The sequence below is a fragment of the Desmodus rotundus genome, chromosome 2, assembly GCF_022682495.2.
Source record: "Desmodus rotundus isolate HL8 chromosome 2, HLdesRot8A.1, whole genome shotgun sequence".
Classification (NCBI taxonomy): domain Eukaryota; kingdom Metazoa; phylum Chordata; class Mammalia; order Chiroptera; family Phyllostomidae; genus Desmodus; species Desmodus rotundus.
The window spans coordinates 156276404-156291769 of record NC_071388.1 but is presented as its reverse complement, the minus strand read 5'-3'; the positions used below and the strand labels follow the sequence as shown (position 1 = coordinate 156291769).

Here is a 15366-nt window from a genome sequence, read left to right as displayed (position 1 = left end):
TTAGTCCTTTAATTCTTCCAATAGCCATGTGCCCATCACACCACCTTTTCATGTGATGCCCACCGATGCCCTGTGGACACCGATACCCATCCAATTTGGAGTCATCTTTTTTTTTTTTTTTTTTCAGTCATGGTCAGGATGGACAGTACTTAGCCCATGTTCTTTCTCTTCTTGCCAAAGATGACAGTCCCTGAAAGTTTTCCATTACTCTGTTCTAAAACTCCCCCTTCTGACCGTGGGATACAGGCTAACTTTTGAACGTCATCACCCGCACATCCCCCTGTGTGGATTTTCCTTTGCCCACACTGGCCTTCTTGCTGCTTCTGGAACTTACGGGCATGGAGACTCGGCGTCTCAGGTTCCCGCTGGCTGATCTGCAACCACCCGAGAGACCCCCCCCCCCCCCCCCCGCACCTCCTGTAGGTCAGGCCTTAGTGCAGAGCCGCTGTCCGTGAGGTGTCTGTGACTGCCCGGTCTGAGGAGCCCTGGAGTCCTGTGCAGCCACCTTGTTTCTTTGCTACTTTTGTCCCTTGTCACCTTGTGAAATTACCTTGTATTGTGAGCTGAATTGTGTCCCCCAGATTGGCCTTGAAGTACCTCAGGAAGTGACTGTATTTGAAGATAAAGCTTTTAAACAGTTGATTAGGGTGTGGGGAGAGGTGGTAAAGGTTAAAAGGGGTCAAATACAAAGTGATGGAAGGAGATCTGACTTTGGTGGTGAACATACAGTGCAAGACACAGATGGTGTGTTATGAACTGTACACTTGACACCTATATAATTTTACTAACCACTGTTACCCCAATACATTTAATAAAACATTTTAAAAGGAGGTGATTAAGTAAGGCACCTTTCCCATTTATGCATTCTACGTGTATATCCCTAAAAGCCTCAGAAATAAATTGTGCATACGAATCAGTGTTTTATTGCAGAAGATGGAGGATTTTAACTTTTTGCCAAATTATGATACCCTTGAAACTTCCTTTTGTCCCTTTTTGGGGAAAAATTAGTGGAATAAAAACGTCATCAGTGCTTAAAAATAAAAAGTCATGGTTAAGGTAATGTGAGTAGGGTGGGCCCTACCCCAGGGTGACCGCTGTCCTTAGAAAAGGAGATGAGGGTGCAGACGGACTTGCAGAGAAGAGGCCGCGGGAAGACATCTGAGAAGGCGACCCAAGGAGACAGCACTCAGAATTCTGAGACTGACACTGCTGACCCCTCCATCTCGGACTGCTGCCGCTGGAACCGGAGTAAGTAAGATTCTGTTGTTCAGATGGCCCAGTCTGTGATGTTTTGTTACGGGAGCCCCAGCAAACGCACTTCTGGTTTCTTTGTTTTGTTTTTTTTCTTCTCTTTCCAGAGTGAAAGTCCCATGAATGCAGGAACCATATGTGTCTTCTTCATCCTTCTATCCTTAGTGCCTATGGCAATTCCCAGCATCTAGTAGGCTGTTTATAGATATTTTTTGACTGATTGAATGATGCAGCCAAGGACCTGAGCCTTTGCTGTTTAAGTTATTTTTGGCTATGCAAATGTTGTCATTATTCATTAGAAAGTTGAAAAATAAACAAACCTCTTGCCTAGAGAATTACTTCAAAAATTAGGCATGAGTGCCGGAGTTTAGACTTTCGCACCCCATTTTTTCATAATTCTGGTTCATTAATTCTCTAGTTCTCCAACACCCTCTCCTCTCAGTTCCTGTCTGTTTGTAGACCCTTTTCTAGCCTCAGTCCTGCATCCTCCTCCTCTGATGTCCTTTGCACCCAGGTCTGGGAAGCTGGTACCACAGGTGGCTTCCCTTACCTGAGCTTGCCACAAACCTTTCATCACCAGTGAGACAAACTGGCAGCCTCAGCAGAGAAATGCTGAGTTCACAAAGAGTTAGAGATGAAGTGCATCCTCATGCTACCTTGCTTCCTAGCAGATGGAACATTAACTGCTAAAACTCATATTCTAGCCCTACCTGGGTAGCTTCAGATTAGCGCATTGGTTAGAGCACTGTCCCGATAAACTAAGGTTGCAGGTTCAATCCCTGGTCAGGGTACATACAAGAATGAAGCAATGAATGCATAAATAAGGGAAACAATAAAATTAATGAATATCTCTTTCTCTCCCTTCCTCTTTTTCTAAAATCAGTAAATAAAAATTTAAAAACTCATATTCTTTTGTTTTAATTTTAAAGATTTTATTTACTTTTAGGGAGAGGGGAAAGGAGGGAGAAAGAGAGGGAGAGAAACATCAATCTATGGTTGCCTCTTGTGAACCCCACTGGGGACCTGGCCCACAACCCAGGCATGTGCCCTGACTGGGAATCGAACCGGCAACACTTTGGTTCGCAGGCTGGAGCTCAGTCCACTGAGCCACACCAGCCAGGGTATAAAAACTCATATTCTACCAACATTCTCCTAAATGGGTTCACTTGTTTTTCCAACAAGCATTTATTGTGCCCTATTTTCCCCTGGGCCCTAGGTAAGGCTCCCAGAATACCAGCAGCCTTTTGATGCTTGTTCTGTTTGCTCCCTGCAGCTCTCTGCTCTCCCTGTGGGAGGCTGACCCCTGCCACCTGCACCTCCCTGGGTTCCCACCGGCAGCTTCCTGCATTCAGCCAATGGGTGGCATGAGAAAGCAGGAAGAGAGAGATGTCAGGGTATTTGCTCCCCACTCAGATTGGTGTCCTCTCGCAGGGTGTCCTCTCCTTCATGTTACCTGTTCTCCTGGCCTCTGGTTAGAGCCAAGGGTGGAAATGGTTTCGCATGTTTGCTGGACTCTGGGTGCCTTACTTTCCCGTGTTTGATCTCATGATCCTACCCACGCTGCTAAAAGTAGTCCTTTATTGAAGTTTCTCCAACTCAGCCCTCTCGACAGTGATTTCTGCTTCCTGAGGGAACTCTGACCAACACAGGCTTTGTATGATTTTTTGACTCCAATGTTTACGAATGGTAACTTTGGTGTCCTCATGCTCCAGCGGCTTTGGGGTTAATTAATCAAGGCTGTGGCGCTCAGGCTCCAGGCAGTGGGGAGGTTTTGAGACCACCTGTGGTCCCGGTAGATCTGGTGCACGCCCACCGCTTGGCTGTTGCACTGTCGCCACTGTCCCGGTGCAGCAAGTGCGGGGCTGGGGGAACAGAATGAGGGGACAGAAATAACCTGTGCCTAGGGTGGATGTGGCAGAGAGGAGGTGGCCCGGCGACAAGGAAGGGGAGAGAAGCTGAGTTACATCGTGGCCCTTTGGGAGAGAAGCTCATCATGTTAGATTCTGCTCTCCTCGCAGGAGCAGTCTTCATGGCTTCCCAAGGGGATGCTTTTGTTTATTGTCTATCTTTTTGTGCCTTGGAGAAACTTGGGTAGTTTTAATTTATTAGAATAACTTGTGCTTGGAATCAGATTGTTGTTGGGGTGGTTAAATATTGACAAGATTTCCCATGGGGTGTGTGCCTTATTTTCATAATACTGGTGGCGGTGGTAGCGTGTCTGGTGGAATGTCAGTGCTATTTTAACGGCTCTTGAGGTACTAGGTGACATACGTTTAGAGAAGAAGGCAGCTGGGGAAACAGAGGAGGGAGAGAGGGTCTCACGAAGTGGGGCACAGACCCGGAGAAGACGATGTCAGCCAGGCTCCTATGAGGTGCAGTGAACGCAGACTGAGAGGGCAGTTCTGGGTGTGCTATGCTTTGCTTTGCTAGCCCCGAGTGCCTCCTCTGTAATTTGGAAAACTTAGCAGTCTGATATATTTGAATGGATATCTCCATAAATTATTTTTTTCCAGAATGCAGTACCACATATAATTTAACATTGAAGTTCTTATAGCTTAATGTTCAAAGAGATATAACATATATGTTATATATATCATATAAGTGTTGTGATTTTGTTACATGAAAGTTGTTAAGTAGGGAACAGCGTGAACTGGTTCAACAAAAGACCACGGAAGAAGCTGCAATAGAGAGGTTTATTATTCACCGCTCCTGGGGGAAGTACACAGCAAGCCGCGAGGGCCGCACGGGGAGGTACAGGGAGGGTGCAGACAGAGACAGGGTACAGAGGGTACAGAGAGGGACAGGCCCTGGGGCACACGACTTTATTAGGGCTGGTGAGTGGAGGGCTTTGGGGTTCCTAGCTGAGGCCAGACTGATCAATTTAAATCAAAAGAACAGGGCTTTGGTGAGCTCCACAGGGGTCTCATGAACGGGGTGTATAAGGTATAGAGATGCTGTTGTTCACGAGGGCTGTTGGGAAGGTCATATCAGGGACTAACATTTGCTGTGACCCCGTGGGCTGCTGTCCAGGGCGTGCAGCGGCGAGAGCGGCTGGTATCAGTTTCAGGCCCTACGGGCCACTGGGCCAAACAAAATAAATGCTGGGGCAACGATACATGGAGCAGCTCAGCTAAATTCCCAGTAAGACACCATAGGTGGCACATAGATGTACCAGTTGTTCCATAATGATGGCGATTATTGGGGTGTGAGGAGGCGTGCAAGAAACTGGCAGGACGAGGTAAGCCCCGGGATGAGTCTTGTCCAGGAAGGTGCAGCGTATCAGCGACACAAGCTGCACAGTGCTCACAGAAAAGGGCAATCACACTGTGCTCTTAATACTTATCTTTATTATGAAAGTGTTTCCAAAGTAAAATGATCCTCATAATAACGATTGTGTCCAGAGACCAAGAATGAATAATTATATTTTCATATAAAAATCAGCAAAACATAGTAACAGTACATAAAATAATTCTAATTGGCTAACAGCACATCATTCCATTTCCAACAGAGATGCTCGAGCACTGAATTGTCTTAAGAAAAAGTAAGGTTTGCCACCTGACCTGTTCCTCACTGCAGGATGGAAAAAATCAAGTCCCAAAACTAAGCACCCTCCCCTTGCGTGACAATGAATGGCTGTGGAGGTAACCGATTACATGGGTGAACGAAGAGTTGGTGGAAATCATGGGCTTAGCAGCACTGTAGAACTTTTGGAAATCAAACTCGGAGGGCATTTTTTCCCATGTTTAAATTAATGAAGCTCTAAGTTAAAGTCCCAGAATCACCACATAACTGTTCCTATTACAGAGCTAATTTCTCTTTGGCAACTGATCTTTAAAAACCCCTAATTTTTAAAGGGTAGTTTTACAATGACAGTTTTAAAGAATTACTGTAGATTCCAAAGAAAAAAATTATCTATAAAATCCATTTTTTCTCATTTAATGTACCAATCATACAACTGCTGTTGTTCCTGGTTTCCAGGCCATGCAAAATACATCAAAATAGGAAGCCAAACTTCCATGGCTCCTCATTATGTAAAACAGGCTTAACAACACTTTATTAAGAAAAATGGCATCAGAAGGAAGTGTAGGTACAACTGACCCAAAGGCTATTGGGAAATTGATAGCAAAAAAAAGTGACAATATTCTGGCTTCTTTTTCTCAAGAGTTCCAGGAGGCTGAAAGGAATGTGAGTGAATGAGATAAACAACCCAGATTTTTAGGCTGAATGTCCCCTCCCATCACTTCCTGGGAACTCTTGAGAATGCCTAGTCTTGTGGAGACACCATACGATATGCCATCTGGCTGCAGAGATTTTTTTTTTATTTTTTTGATCTGATGAGGTCTTAGCTTGTGACCATTTGGTAATGCGTTCCTTTCGAAGGCTTCAGGTCCAACTCAAGTTGGGAATACCCGGAAAAGACCAAGGTTCTCTTTCGGGTGTCTGTAGATCTTGTTAATAGTTACTTATGATGTTTTATGTTCTTTAATACAATATTCTCCATGAAAACCAGCACCAAGTATGCTCCCTCTGAGTATATGTTAGAGGAATCCAAAAGCGTAGAGTGGACAAATCCACAGGCCTCCTCAGCATCTCCTGAGCGCCCCCTATGGGGGGGTAGGAGACCGTGCACACAAGGGCAAAGCACAGAACTCTTCTGGACTATTGCTATGAAGAACTAAAATGTGGCCATAGTCAACCAGTGCTAATTACTATTTGGTAATTTGAGAATGGCACAATTTCAATATACCGAGGAAAACTTAAATTGACTCTGGGGACAACAATATCTTTATTAAAAACCTATCTTACTGCATTTTGCATGACTTCAAGAACTCGTTACGATTACTGAGAGTATTCTTCCATGGACAGAATGCAGCAAATGCAGCATCTAGAGCTAACCGCATCTGCTCTGCTCACACAAGTGACTTAGAAACTGAGAGCGCCTCGGCAGCACTTCCTCGTCAGTCCGACTTTGATCGATTTTTCTTATTTGAAGATTAGAGACATTTCAGGGTTATTACTGTTTATCAACAAATCGGGAATCAGTCAAAGACAAAGAAAAGAAAAGTAAGCTAATTGGAATCTTAAGAGCTCAAATAACACATGAGATGTAAACACAGAACCTTTTATTTCCAAAGGATTTCTTGAACCTCTCTGGACGTACTGACACCGTCACACGTACTGACAATGGAATTTTTAACACCTTTGGAATTATTCTGTATACTTTCTATACTTCAAATAAAAAAAATTCAAATATTCAGGCAACTTTGGCATTAACATTTCCAAGAAAGGGATAAAAATAACTATCAATAAAAACAATCACGAACAGATTGGGAACAATCATAGGTGTCCATAAAGTTCTTTGTGAAGAGCTCTTTTGCAAAGACTCAGGTAAGCTGAAATAAAATCTCAGTTTTTACTTCGGCCCAAATAACAATGAGGTTTAAAATACACAAAGTGGAAGATCCAGATCCCTTCTACCTAAAGTGGAAGCATTCAATTTGCTCAAGTTCAAACTCTACCATTTATATATACACACTCAGAATGGAAAGTTTGGCAACAGAACTGGGTATTTTGAGGGTCACCCATCATTTTGGCTACAGGTGATCTAATCTTATCTCACTAAAGAGTTATTTCTCTCACGCAACTGCTTGCTTTCTTTGGAGAATCAACCTTTCTGCCTAGGATCTCCGTCAGGTGCATTTCATTATCTGATGGTACCTCAGAACACCTGTGTCTAGTAGCCTAGCAGGAGTCAGATGTTGATAAGATCCTGGGGGGAGGCAGCAATCATATGCATTTTTTCCAACATAGTTTAATAATCCAAAACATGAGAGTTACTCCCCCATTCTCAGCATTCATATGACTACATTTAGAAACGAGAACTGTGTTTGGCTTACATGCTGACTGATCTTAATTCTGCAATATTTAGTTCTGAGGCTAAGAGACTGAAAAGATTCCATGACTCTCAGCTGTATGGGCAGAATGAACAGGAAGTTGAGAGAGAGATGCAGGAAGTTTCTATTGTATATAATAAATAGTTTTTGTGAAGGGAATATGGGTAATAATGAGTCAGTGATATTTTGGTTTTATCGCATTTTTGGAGAAACATACATATACATACATAGATCACACATTTCTACCATTTATTGACCCAAGGCCAAATCCTACTCAATTTTCTACTTTTTCCCCCCACTAAGAGATATAATAAAGCTATAACACCAGAGAACAAAACATACTTTTTCTAGATTCCTTCCTACATACCCCTTTGTACTTTGGGAAAGTTTGAATGGGTCCAGGAGGAAGGAGACAGCGACGCAGGCTAAGTTCATTAATGGAAACAACGCTCACTAAACTACAGCCGAATTTACAAAGTGCACTTCCCAAACTATGGCCTGGCTCAGGCAGAAGATACCTCACGTGTTTTTATCTTATCAGGCCACCACGGGAGAGCAGTGGAGAGAGATATATTATTCTTCACCTCCAGAGGCCTACGAACACCATTTTCATTTGTCAAAAAGAACTCTTTGCTCTAAAATGTGAAATGAAATAAAAATCTGCAGATCCATGGGGGACTTTGTTAAATTAATGCCATCATTCTAAGTATTCCCAATCCTTCTTCTACGTGATTTCTAGGAAAACAAAAGATTGTTTAGATTTGTCTTTGCTAAGGATGGACTCAATGTACTTAACTTTATGCAATACTTCTTTAATAACTTATAAGCTCACCTTTCGAAATTGTTCTTCTGTGCTAACAGGTGTCGGATAATCCGAACTTGCACCCTCCGTGGTTCTCTGGTTTATTCACTCATGGAGAGCCCTCGCTCTACGCACTGAAGCAGGGTACGATCCTCCATTGCCTTCCATGTTTTAGATGATAAAATAGGAAATTTTCACCCTCTCAAAATTTTTCAGCTATAACATGCTTGCTGTTACTTTTTATTTCCCTGCATCTTAGCAGATATTGAGATGACTAACAAGTACTTTTGATGTTTTATGATTGATCTTATAAACTAAAACTATCCACAAATTGCACTCCTAGACATAGCCCGGTGTTGCAAAATAAAATAATGACTGACATGAAGAATTAGTCATTTCAATAAACAGGCAGACACATTTTCAAGCCTCTGCAGTTATTACTATGGACCATACCAGAAACATACTATTTGTAACTAAGTGGGGAAAGACTTAATATCACAGTGTGAGGTTTTTGTTTGGGAGCATTTTAATGAGAGGTTGTAAATTGTGAGCACAAAGCACAAAAAATTGAATGGAATCTAAATGGCCCCGAGCAGCACGCTCATGCCCTAGGGTGTGGCTGTGTCTGCCCTGATTCGCTTGTTTATGTCACCGCACTGTGGTTTCGAACCCTTGTTTTTGTATTTTTGGTTTATGACGAAAGTATTCGTGGTACCTTTTAATTCCTGCTCACTAAAAGTTGGAAGAAAGGAGACAAAATCTTTGGTTTATGGGTACGGTTTGCTTATCTGTGCACAAATAACACTGCCATCCAGGAGATGACGGGGACTTATTTTTCAGCAGTCTTGCTCACCGCCAACATTGTCAGCGTCCAAATTTTTGTTTTTCTGGCAATAACTTCTTTTGAGTAAAAAATCCTGTAAAGAGAACAGGTGTTCCAAGAAGCAAACAAAGGGACCCGGAGTGCAATGCTGTTTGGGTAACAGGAAGGTCTTTCTGAGTCCTGTGTAGGGGAAAAGACAAAGGGTAGAATAGCCTTTCTCCCATTCACTTAATTTGATTTGGAAAAATAAGAACATCAAAATCAAATGCCAGATAGGGCACTTTCCTTGAAAGCTGGTGCAATAAAGTGCTTTGCACTAGAGATGACCATTGCCAACTCTTGAAACTCCTTTTTTCTGTTGCAAAATATACTCAGCTTCTTTCTTTTCATGACAGGACACAAGGCCGCGCCAATTTCAGGGGCAGTGGTGAAACGTGGTTGCGACCTGCTGCTCTCTTTGTGCTGTTCTCAGACCATGAAAACATTCCAGATAGCAGGGGTGAGTCCTTTGTCATTATGGCCGTAAGCAAAGGTCTTCCTTCAGAGCCAGGGCACTGACCTCATAATAGGGAATAAAAAAGTCTCTGTGACCGGCAGGGGGAAGCCCCAACAAGCTATCCCACTCATTGAAGAAATCTTGGCTGTGTGCACAAGCAATGAAGCCTCTTCCAAAACAACTTAACACAAAACAATTTTTTAAAAGCCCTCCAACAACTAGACTCTTTCATCTGAACTGCTAAATGACCATGAAAAGCGATAATTAAAAAACCTAGCTCATCCCGGTTAAACTATACACTGGGAGAACGGTCATGGAGACTACAGGCAATTTCTAAATGGGCACTGGCATGAAGAAAGCAAACCTATCTGGAGCTGCATGGGAATCCCGCATTGGGTTTTGCTTGCTCTACGACGAATGAAGCTGATACTCCTAGCAGACGGGCCTACAGCAACAGAACGGGGTGGAAGCAGATGGAGCATCTCCCTCACTGGCATGAACCCAGGGAGTGGAAGGAGTGAGGAAACCCTCTTTTGTCCACAGATTTACAAATACAAAAAAATAAATAGTATTCTAAGACAATACAAATGCAAATACTGTTCCCTTGTGTCAATTACATACAGCATGCCTACATATAGAGAGTGATAATTCTTCTTCATTCACAGACGGGGCATATGGCAGTGCACTATTCAAAATGCTTTGATAACCCTAGTTTTTGTTTCTGGTGCTGAGATATTATGAAAGGAACTGCATTTGCAACTTATTAAATACTTCCGGGACTTGTAGTTTTGAGTAATTAATCATCCATGGAGCAAGGGCCAGTCAGGAGATACCCGTTGGTACCACTGGTTCCATTGGTAGTGGTTGCAGTGTGGGGGTTCTTCCCTGGGGGTTCTGAGTCCTCCTCATCTGAGCTAGACTCAATATCGCTTCGATCATCCTTGGACACCTGTGGAACACAAGAAGGCGAGTGTAACCAGCTCTTAAGGAGTCATCAGGGTATGGCATGCTCAGAATCACATGCAATCATATACAAAGCAAAACAGTTAAAATGTTAAAGAATCAAAGAGGACAAACACTTTGCCATAGTAATTAGTTCCCTTTTACTGCAGATACACAATTTGGGTGACAAAGTCAGTTATTAGGAAATGTGGTCTAGATTTGCTGACCTTTTTTAAAAACAGATTTTATTTACTTATTTTTAGAGAGAAGGGAAAGAAGGGAGAAAGAGAGGGAGAGAAACATCGATGTGAGAGAGAAACATCAACTGGTTGCCTCTCACACATGCCCCAACTGGGGACCAAACCCATAACCTAGGCAAGTACCCTGACCGGGAATCGAACAGGCGACCCTTCACTTTGCGGAACAACGCCCGACCACCTGAGTCACACAGGTCAGGGCTTGCTGACCTGTGTATGGTGCCTTTCTGTATGGAGAACGTGTTAGCCCATGAGTTGCACTTGTACCGGCAGAGTGGCCTGCTGCACTACTGGAATGGCACTGCAGGGATGTGGTGCGAGTGAGTCAATCTACACTCTGATGATCACATTACCCTCGAGAATCATTTAGAGTCAGCTCTCAGTTGACTACACCAATGGAGCTATTCACTCAGTTAATCAGAACATCATTCTTATTTGTTTTTGCAATGCGTTGTTTCATGACTTAATTTGGTTTTCTTTTCTGGCTGTTAGAATTAAGTAGAAATTTTGTTTTATATGTGACATAATAACTAATGGCAGCAGGAAGTATTTTGAGAACCTGCTGGCTAAGGGTTAGTTTATATATGTCCCAAGGAAAATCCACTGACTGAATCATCATGAATTGGTTCCCGTAATTCCAGGGTTCTTCAGTGCTCCAGTCTCATTAATCTATGAGGATGTTCACATAAGACAACAGATAGAAACCTATACCTTATCATAAAGAATGAAAAAAAAATCAGACTGTCTAGCATGGAAATACAAGAGGGGACCCAAAAAACCTGAATTATCTTCTGGAGGGCAGGCACCTTGTAGTGCAGGCTTCCCCCACTAGGTGAGTGTTCTAGGAACCCATCTGTATCAGTGTACCAGCTGGTGTTGTTGTGAGAGGCTGCATTCGGCTTCAGTGAATTTTTTTTTTTTTTTGAAGACTCTTTCAAAGCATTTGCTCATTTCATGATGGGTGATTTACAAGCACACCTGCCCACACCATGCTGAATGTTCAGCATTTTTTGACCAAAATGGCATGACCCCCATACCCAACCTTTCCTATTCACCTGATCTCACCACAGGTGACTTTTTTTCTTGTCTCCCCAGATGAAAACAGTCCTTAAAGAGAAATGTTTTGCTGATGTGGAAGAAGTGAAACAAAAAATGGCAGAAGTGCTACAAGGCATCAAAATGGACATGTTCAAAAACTGTTTTGAGCAGTGGAAAAAAATGTTGATAGGTGTATTGCATCAAATGGAGAGAACTTTGAAGGTGACTGAAGTTTAAACGTGTAAGAACATACAATTTTTTTTATAAATTCTGTTTTTTCTGGGTCCTCCCTCTAATTTCAGGAGAAATTAAGGAAATACTCTACTGCTTTTAATATTAAGATAGTTTGAACCTCCTACTCTATAAGTCTAAATTATGGTAAGCATTTTTACCCCAAAGATCTTAAGACCTTTGAGTAACTGAGCACCATTTACTTACTTCCTAAGTGGGGTGGCAACAGGGACCCGGTGGCCTGGCTTCATAGAGCTTTCCCCAGTCTAGTCACCTGCGATTCTCTGGGAGGCAGGTCGGGGAACTTGGCAAAGTCTCCTGGGAAGTATATTAGAACCATCTGGGGGAGTTTTTTCCACATCACGATCTCTCTCTGCCACCATGACTCCCCAGCTTTAGAACCCTGGAATCCAGTGCCCTTCCAAGTGGAGAAGCCACTGTTGTGAGACAATATCACCTCTGTTAGGTACGAGGGGACTGGAGATGACCGAGTAAATAGTATAAAAATGGACCTCACTCCAGTGCCACTGAGGTGAGTCTAAACTCACAAGGACCATCTCCAAGAAGATTTAGATACTGAAACATCAAAACAAGTACATTGTAAGGATACTTTAACTTAAAAACCAGGGACACAGAGGCAGCACCATAGCAGGGTTCCACTTCGTTTAGAAACCCGTTAGTCATAAATTAAGCAGCTAGTAGAAAAGAAAACTCCAGTTTCAGAGAGTGATTAATTTACATTTGCATGATTAGTAAGATTATTTGTAATTGCAATGGGAAAAAAATCTATAGCTATGTTACCTTCAAAGAAAGAAACAATTTAGAATGTTTTAAAAATAACCCACAAAAAAATGGAGTCTATAACCGATGGCCACGAACCTTACTGTCCCAGGTGAGCAGTAATAACAGTTAAAATATTATGAAGCCTGAGGCGTGGAGTAAAACTAATGACTGCCTCTTCATAAAGGTGAAGGAACAAACTGGAGAGCGGAGAGTACGGCAGCTAGAAATAGCAATGCGGTGAGCACACAAGTAATCCGACCGCCGCTCCTTGTGCCTCAGTCACTGGCATCCTGCCGGCAGTGTCGTGCGTGCAAGTAGAAATACATGCAAACTTTAAAGACTAAGAGCTCACAGGAAAAAAACCTTTTGCTTTTAAACAATGCATTGATCAAAGTATTTTGGATTTATTTATTTTTATTACATTATTTGGGGACATTGATTCATAGGGTCATATGGGTTTCAGGTGTACATTTCTATCCCACACGATTATGTGGAATTATGTGGTAAGAGCTGACACTGAGAACTGGCTTCACAGTCCGTGCGGGGTGCCCTGAGGCCCTCTGTGGGAGGGTCAGCTCAGTGTCCCTCGCTGAGGACAAGGTGGTCGGTTAAGGGCTGCCCTGTGGTCCAGGGCAGACCAGGCAAAGGGGCTAATGCTAAGTACGCCATTCGAGACCGTGTTGTTCCTCTCCTCAACTTACTTCTCTTTCTCCTACTTCACTTTGGTCTATTCCTGTTTCTTACACACTGCTGACAAAAATTCCTCTCCTTCTCTGTGGGATCATGCAAAGTTCAGCAGAAGGCAAGCTCATACAAAAGGACATGGACTGAGCTGTTCCCAGAATCCCTTTGTAGCTGGTGGGAGCCATACCTCAGTGAGAGCCTCCAGCCAGTGCCAACAGATTAGACAGAACAATATGCATGGAAAGAAAAGCGTCTGAGTGCCCCTCCAGCAGGCTAACGTGGCACCCAGGACAAGGACAGAGAGAGTGGTGAGAAACTTACATGTAAAGGGTTCCACTTCCCAGCCTTCCAGGGTGGCAGAAGGAAGAGAACAAACAATGAAAATAAGAGACTGTCATGGAGAACGTTCTAGAAAAGTCGTTGTGCTACACAGAGAAGTTGGGGCTCAAGAAGCTTTATTCAAATCAGCCTCAGGAGTCCATTTTTTTCACCAAAGAAACTAAATTTTATTGGAAATGGGATAAATGGGTACCCTGCTTCAAGCAACTCTTCTTCTAAAAGCAAATAAGTTATTAAATTTGCATTAAGTATAAGTATAACCAGAGAAGGACCAAGGGAGACAGTGAGAAGGACAGAACAAAACAAATAATCTATTATCAAATCTGAAATTACAAATGCAGCGCACTGGGAATCATCATCCGTAAGGCAATGCTACAACTTAAAATATGAACTAAATAGAAGACAATAAACATTTGGTTTGTGTTTCTAGGAGGGTATTCTAAACTTTGAAAAAATCAATTTTGATGAAATTTGGAATAATAAATAATGTTCTTATTGACTCAGAGCAATTAAGTAACATAATGATCTGGGACATAATAGAAAGGGTGAATTTTATCTTACCTTGCCTTTTGAAATAGCTTTGCAAGCTATTTTTATGATCAAGAAAGACCAGAAGCAGTTCAGGCCTAGTATTAGCAACAGCAGTACGTTAAAAATCCACCAGGAAGGATAAGGTCCAACGATCTCCCAACTTTCAAATAGTGTGGTATTTAACACCCTAAAGAAAAGGAGAAAGGCATCATTGAACACAACTTTTCACTTTGCCTTCCAAGAAACTCCAGTGCCTGCACAGAAGCAGGAAGTCAGCCGTACCCACTAACCACTCCCTCCGTGCCAGGCCGACCAGGTATTTGGAAGAGTTTTCACCAGAACTATTTCCCTGATGGCAAACATTCATTTTGTTTCTAGCTTGAATAGTGTACTTCTACATTTACTTTTGTTAGCATTTCTTCCATTAGTTTCCATTAAGTTTTTAGTTGTGATTCTTCCTCTGTTGGCTAAAAGGCTAAAAGGTTTTTGAAGTTGTTTTTGGTCTTCAGATAAATGAGGAATACCATTCAGTAACATTACACTCCAAGAAAAAAGGATGAATTAATTTCAAAAACACTACATTTAAAACACATGCCTAGTACAGTTGGAACTAGAATATACTTCAGTCCTATTTCCTGCCCTCAAATGGTTTATAGTCTTGTAAAGGAGCCCCCGGGGGGTTCTTAATTTTGCAAGCCTTCCCCTGGGAAAGAACTGACAATTGAAAGATGTAGTTTTGAAATGATGCCTTGAGATGAGTATTAGAAAGTTATTAAAAATTATTAGACTGTAATGAATGTATGTAGTTTTAAGAGCATGTACTTGAGGTAGGCAAAAGTATTTGAGGCCACTGATTCTCTCTCTAATGAGTCATCAGGACCAGCATGGAGCAGCCCCCCTCCCAAGGCAGGTACAGGAGAACTGGTTTCAGTGCTTTCCTGCTGTGTCTGCTTCCAAGGCTGTGGAAGTTGACTCAGCCTCCTGGGCTCACATTGCTGCCACAGACAAGAACAATACCCACAGAATTTTGGAATCCCTCTTACTTCCTTGCTTTTCTCCTTAGCTGGCCGTAGGGCTGGTCTGGCAATCCAAGAGTGTTGAAAAAACTCATCTAAGTGGGTTTCCACCACCTGCCACTGCAGTGCTTTGCTGGGACCCCACAGGAGAGGTTAGGTGGACAATACTGATTGGCTAAGGGGAAGGGATGAAAAACTCTGGAATTTAAGACACGAACCGCTCATGCAAGAACAGAAGACAGATGTGCAGGTAATTTTATAAGAGAGGGAGTGTCATGA

General features: G+C 42.6%; 1 protein-coding gene across 3 annotated transcripts in view; it reads right to left on the bottom strand.

Annotated features, from left to right (window-relative positions):
• Nucleotides 1–9476: 9476 nt before the first annotated feature.
• The window catches only part of CERS6 (ceramide synthase 6), a 296190-nt gene continuing 290300 nt past the window's right edge, over nt 9477–15366 (bottom strand). Inside the window, exons 9-11 of one of the 3 annotated variants that reach the window (XM_024579813.3) lie at nt 14102–14258; nt 13523–13546; nt 9477–10215 (exon numbers count right to left, since the gene is read on the bottom strand). In XM_024579813.3, the coding sequence (XP_024435581.1) occupies nt 10063–10215; nt 13523–13546; nt 14102–14258 (334 nt within the window). In that variant the 3' untranslated portion in view covers nt 9477–10062. Of the gene's footprint in view, nt 10216–12038; nt 12172–13522; nt 13547–14101; nt 14259–15366 lie in introns of those variants that run through there. The other 2 variants (XM_045187450.3, XM_024579814.4) reach the window with 2 other exon arrangements.